The sequence below is a fragment of the Gopherus evgoodei genome, chromosome 3, assembly GCF_007399415.2.
Source record: "Gopherus evgoodei ecotype Sinaloan lineage chromosome 3, rGopEvg1_v1.p, whole genome shotgun sequence".
Taxonomy (NCBI): Eukaryota; Metazoa; Chordata; order Testudines; family Testudinidae; genus Gopherus; species Gopherus evgoodei.
Genome location: NC_044324.1, coordinates 140,966,843 through 140,972,842, shown reverse-complemented (window position 1 = coordinate 140,972,842; position 6,000 = coordinate 140,966,843). Strand labels below are relative to the sequence as shown.

At 51.8% G+C, this 6,000-nt stretch overlaps 1 protein-coding gene across 1 annotated transcript in view; it reads left to right on the top strand.

Moving 5' to 3' along the window:
• Window positions 1-3,161: 3,161 nt before the first annotated feature.
• Window positions 3,162-6,000, top strand: part of TRIM67 (tripartite motif containing 67) — a 53,063-nt gene continuing 50,224 nt past the window's right edge. The window contains 2 exon segments of the mRNA XM_030556841.1: window positions 3,162-3,291; window positions 3,358-4,013. Coding sequence (XP_030412701.1) covers window positions 3,162-3,291; window positions 3,358-4,013 — 786 coding nt within the window.

The window sequence follows — 6,000 nt, the reverse complement described above, 5'->3', positions numbered from 1 at the left end:
AACATTGCATGCATGTTCTACATCACAGACAAAGGGAAGCAAGATCACACTTCCTTTGCATAGACGCCATCACATTTCGGAACTGATGCATATGACATCACATAGACATCACAGCCTCATACCTGCCGGGGTGTCAGAACACCACCGCCAACACCCTCAGCAGACACTTTTCACAAGAACACAAATGGGAACTAAATTCTATGATTGCATCCCACCTATTCTCTCTTTGGGGCTGTCTTTTGAAAAACCTATTTGCCACAGCAAAGAACCACAGATGCCAATTATTTTGCTCCAGAATGGGACTCGAGACTGGCTCCTACTCTCATGGAACTGGACATTCATGTATGCATTCTCTCCTATTCCTATAATACACAGAGTTCTCTTCAAGATCAGGGACGACAAGGCCAAGGTCATGCTTATTGCCCCAGCACGGACCAGACAGACCTGGTATCCTTACCTGCTTCACATGCCAATCCACCTTCCGAGAACTCTCCTGATGAGACCAGACCTCCTCTCCCAGCACGACAGTTGCATCCTCCATCCACAACTGGAGAAACTTCACCTAACGGCCTGGCTCCTCCTTGTTTCCAGTTGCAGGAACTAGCCTGTTCGGAGCAAGTCAGACATGTGTTATTACATAGTAGATGTGACTTCACCTGCAATACTTACCTCCAAAAGTGGAAATGATTCTCGATGTGGTGCTTACAGAAAACCCTCACCATGCACCACACCCCTTCCCAATATCCTAGACTACATTTTAGAAATCAAAAACAAAAGTCTATCACTCAGCTCCATCAGAGTTCATCTTGTGGCAATCAACGCCTTTCGCGAGAAACTGGATGGGTCCTCTGTCTTCACAAACCCTACTACAAAACGCTTCCTTACCAGACTCCAAAACCTCTACCCTGAAGTCCACCCCCACCCCCACACCAACCTGGAATTTGAACCTCATCCTCTGAGGCCTCATGAGACCCCTCTTTGAACCAATAGCCACCTCCTCCTTACTCCACATGTCCATGAAGGTTGCATTCCTTGTGGCCATCATGTCAGCTAGGTGGGGCAGGGAAATAAGTGCACTAATGGCCAACCTCCTGTACACTAATTTCTTTAAGGACAAGATCATGATGCAACCCCACCTTGAATTTCTGCCAAAGGTGGTGTCCTCTTTCCATTTTAACCAGCTGATACACTTCCCCATTTTTTACCCCAAACCCTACAAAAACCCACAGAAAGCAGCACTTCATACCCTTGATGTTAGAAGGATGATTGCTTTCTTCTTGGACAGAACAAAATCATTTAGTAAATCACCCCTAGACTCTTCGTATCTACTGCAAAACACTCCAAAGGAGCTGCTAGTTCACAACAGCGCTCTCCAAGTGGATCTCCGACTGTATTAGGTCCTGCTACCAGATCCACGATGTTGAACCTCCTGACAGCATCAGAACTCATTCCACTCGAGCTTTGTCAACATCAGTAGCGTTCCTACACAACGTACCCATTATTGACATACGCAAAGCCACTACATGGTCATCAGACCATACGTTTGCCAAACACTACGCCATCACACAAGATGCCAGAGCGGACATTATAGTAGGTCATACAGTACTGTCTGCCACTGCCAAACTCGCAGCTCCAAAGTCCCCCCAACCATAGTGGATACTGCTCTGCATTCACCTGAAGTGGTGCACCCACAGGGACACCACTTGAAGAAGTAGAGAAGGTTACTCACCCTGTGCAGTAACTGAGGTTCTTTGAGATGTGTGTCCCTGTGGGTGCTCCACTACCCACCCTCTTCCCCTCTACTTTGGAGTTTGACTTAAAGGACTCTACAGTGGAGAAGGAACTGAGGGGGTTGGAACACACATGCACCAAAGACTCCAGTGCCGCCGTGAGACACCCGACCAGGCACTGCTACCGAAGATCTCCAATCAACGGCACTGGAACGCACTGACACCTGAAGTGGAGTACCCACAGGGACACCTATATTGAATAAACCTCAGTTACTGCACAGGATGGGTAACCTTCCCTTTTAAATCAACCCACAAACATTTAAATATAAAAACAAGAAGTCTGCTGGTGGGATGGAATTTAATATGAATGTGGCTTTTAAACAAACTGTCCATTAAATAATGATGGGACTCACAAAACTGTATTATCTACTCAAAGCAGTGAAATCCTTTCTATTTATAATCTCTTCATTCTGTTAATAAACCCCTCTAAACATATGGAGCGTAAACAACAAAACAGATGGGGGATTTCCCACCACTGGTTTCTTTCTTATAATGATGGTTATTTTCAATTCATAAAACTCTGAGCTGTCATCTCTGATTTATTTTCTCAGCAAATTTCGGTTTGGGTTACATTGCTACTAGCTCTGGTGCGTTTCCTTACTCATGATTCCCACTCCCACTGCCTGTGCATGGAGCAGCCATTCGTGCCTATAACAGCCCCCCTCCCCCTTTGCATTATTCTCTCTAACAATGCCTGAACGTTTTGTGGTTCGCATTTGGGTTGGAGCATGATAAGAAATGGATCAAGGAAATATATTATTGGTTTTGTTATTCGCTTTCAAGCTTCCTCCTTTTCTCTGTCTCTGCCGTTTGGGGGCGGGGAAGCTATTCGGGATAGAAAGCTCCCCCCGCCCCCCCATGTTTAATCCTCTCTATTAATAATGGATTTTTTAAACCTATAAAGCCATCGCAGCACAGCCCCTTTGAAAGAATCGCTGTCTCCAGTCTCGGCCAGCCAGCAAGCCATCCCTTATTTGCTGCAGACTGCTCCCGCCCTTTGTCCCTCCTCTCCCTCCCCCGCCCCCGCCTACTACTCGATGCGGTGGGAACCAAGCCAGCCCCGCTCCGCGCGCTGCACACACACCAAGGGCGAGGAAATTGCCTAGCAATAAACAATAGCCTCCTGCCCAGGTCAGCCCCTCAGGAGCTGTCCAGCCACTCCGCAGCGGCAGCCAGCGGGGCGGCTCTGTGTGCAGCCCAGCTTGCGGAGCTCCGCCGCCTCCGCCCAGCCAGGCGCTGTCCCGCCCCCGGGGTGCTGAGCCGGAGCGCCGGGGGCACCCTGGGGCATGGGAAGGGAAGGCGGCAGCGAGCCCCGTCCTCGCCCCGCGCCCCGCCTCGGCGGGCCTGTCTGCTGAGGCGGCCGGCGCGGCCATGGAAGAGGAGCTGAAGTGCCCAGTGTGCGGCTCGCTGTTCCGGGAGCCCATCATCCTGCCCTGCTCCCACAACGTCTGCCTGCCCTGCGCCCGCACCATCGCCGTGCAGACGCCCGAGCGCGAGAAGCACCTGCCCGCCTTGCTGCAGCCCCGGGCCCCAGGGGCGGCGGCGGCACCCGGGGGGGCGGCGGGCTCGGAGGCTGAGTGCGCCGCGGGGGGCGGCGGCGGGGAGCACGCGGACAAGCTGAGCCTGCACAGCGAGAGCGACAGCGGCTACGGCTCCTACACCCCCAGCCTCAAGTCCCCCAACGGGGTGCGGGTGCTGCCGCTGGGGCCGGCCCCGTCCGGCTCCTCCTCGGCGGCTCTTCCCCGCGGGGCGGGCCCCAGCTCGTCGCTCACCTGCCCGCAATGCCACCGCAGCGCCTCCCTGGACCCGCGCGGCCTCCGCGGCTTCCCGCGCAACCGGCTGCTGGAGGCCATCGTGCAGCGCTACCAGCAGGGCCAGGCCGCCGCCAAGTGCCAGCTCTGCGACCGCAGCCCGCCCGAGGCCGCCACCGTGGCGTGCGAGCAGTGCGAGGTGCTGTACTGCGCCGCCTGCCAGCTCAAGTGCCACCCGACCCGAGGGCCCTTCGCCAAGCACCGCCTGCTGCCCCCGCCCAGCCTCCCGGGCGGGCCCGGCAAGGCGGCGGGGGGTGCCCGCAAGTTGCCCACCTGCGCTGATCACGAGCTGGAGAACTACAGCATGTACTGCGTGAGCTGCGCCACCCCAGTCTGCTACCAGTGCCTGGAGGAGGGCAAGCACGGCCAGCACCAGGTGAAAGCTCTGGGAGCTATGTGGAAACAGCACAAGGTAAGCCCAGGGGTCTAGGGGTGCCCCCCTGACCCAAGCAGCTCAGCCCTGCCTTCATGGCTGGGGGAAGGTTTCTGATTGTTAGCTCCACTCCCCTCTTCTCCAGTGCCCTCCAGTTTGGGACCTTCAAGCGCTGTCCACAGAGTGGGGCTCTGTTTTGGCTTTTGCAACCCTCCTCTGCGCCAAGATCATGCTGAGGTGGGAGGAGACAAAGGTGGCTCTCAGCTACCTTTACTTCTCCCTCGTTCCTGGAGCAAGCTGGGGGTTGAACTGGCCCTTTGCTTAAATTAGAGTAGCCCCAGGACTGCTGTAATTTATGCTGTCTAGAAGACTCCCCTAGACAAAGTTGGTTCTGGAAAGCCCCCAGCACACCTCTGAGACATTCCCAGAATGTCTCCTCCCAACTCCAGCCAGCCCCAACACACCTTCTATGTAAGGAGGGGGTGTGATATAAAGCTGGCTACACCAGATATACTCCACCCAAGAGTCTCCTGTGTTGGAGGAATCCTGTTACCCCTTCAGGGCAGCCGTACAGTCACTTCATGCCACCAGAGTAACACAGTGTATCTTTAATGGGGCCAAGGATCTAGCCCCACAATGAGGAAGAAGTATTCTATGTCAGTGATAGTTCTTGTTGAAGGCGGTGAGATAAGAGGGCAATGCAGGGTGACTCACCCTAGTGTCTTGATGTTTATCTGAACATTGAAGCTACTTCATTTCCATAATTCTTTGATAGCCTTCAGCTCTCCCTTCCCTTCACGCAAATCTCCAATAGGCCCCTGGTCCTTCTGCCCTTCTTGCTGACCCTCCGTTAGACCCTGGGCAGCATATTCGCTTCCCATGACTTTCTAATAAGTCAAATGCTCCCTCTCTGTGATCTTGCATTATGCTGTAACTTCTCAACTTCCAAATCTCAAACCAAATCCGGTTTCTTCCCAATCAAAATGAAATTAGAGAAGCAGACAGTTGTTGGGCCTTCGATAGCATCTTTATCTGTCACTTTGCTATAAATGTGTCAGTGATGGAAGGTTGCCTGGGACTCACTGGAGGGCTGCAGAGAGGGAAGGTGTGTAGAGGTTTATTTGCAAGTCAGGGCCTTTCAGAGGACTGTGTGGTGGCTGTGATCCACAGTAATGATGGTAGTTAAGGATGGAGAAGGTGAAGGTCTTATCCACATTGATCAAAAAACTAGTGATGGTAGTGTTTGGTTAAGGACAGATGAAGGCTTGGCTAGTTCAGAGATTGCTACAGTCTGGTTCACTCATCCCTGGTATTGATACTCATTATAATTTGAACCATTCAGGGAACTTGTTCGGAGACTTTGTACTTTCACATAAGAAGGGGTTTGCTGATATTTGTGTGCAAGATGGAGCTGCTGGGTAGTTTGATCATGCAATCTTTTTATATAAAAAGCTGGGGTTGTTTCATATACTTTTTGGATAGAGACCAAAAGACGATTGTTTTAACATTGATTTGAAGCTTGTCAGTCTTGCCAGGAAGCGTGGATACTGACTCGATTAAGAATTAATGATTAATATTTTACATGTATAGAGTGCTTGTTATCCTCAGCACATTACAGCTATCCATACAGCAGCACTGAACAGGGTCCCTCCCTCATGAAGGGAGAGCACCCAATTGCTACATCCCTTCACGTGGAGCAGTTTGCTTCCTTCTGTTGGCTACTGCAGAGGAAAGGCTCACCTCCTCCCTATTCCCTTTGGTATGAGTAGCACCTTTGGGGGTAATGAGAGGGTCTGTAGTATACGGACAAAGAGGCAGATCCTCAGTTGGTATAAATCAGTGGAGGCTCATTGATTTATATCAGCTGAGGTTCCGGTGGGAAGGCTTTAAAGGGATTGATCAAAATTGTTTGCTCCTATTGTTGGAGGGAAGGATATTGTACTTTGTGTATGTACAGCACCTAGTATGATGGAGCCATGATCACATTTGGGATCTCTTGGCTCTACTGTAATACAAAAGTATTAAT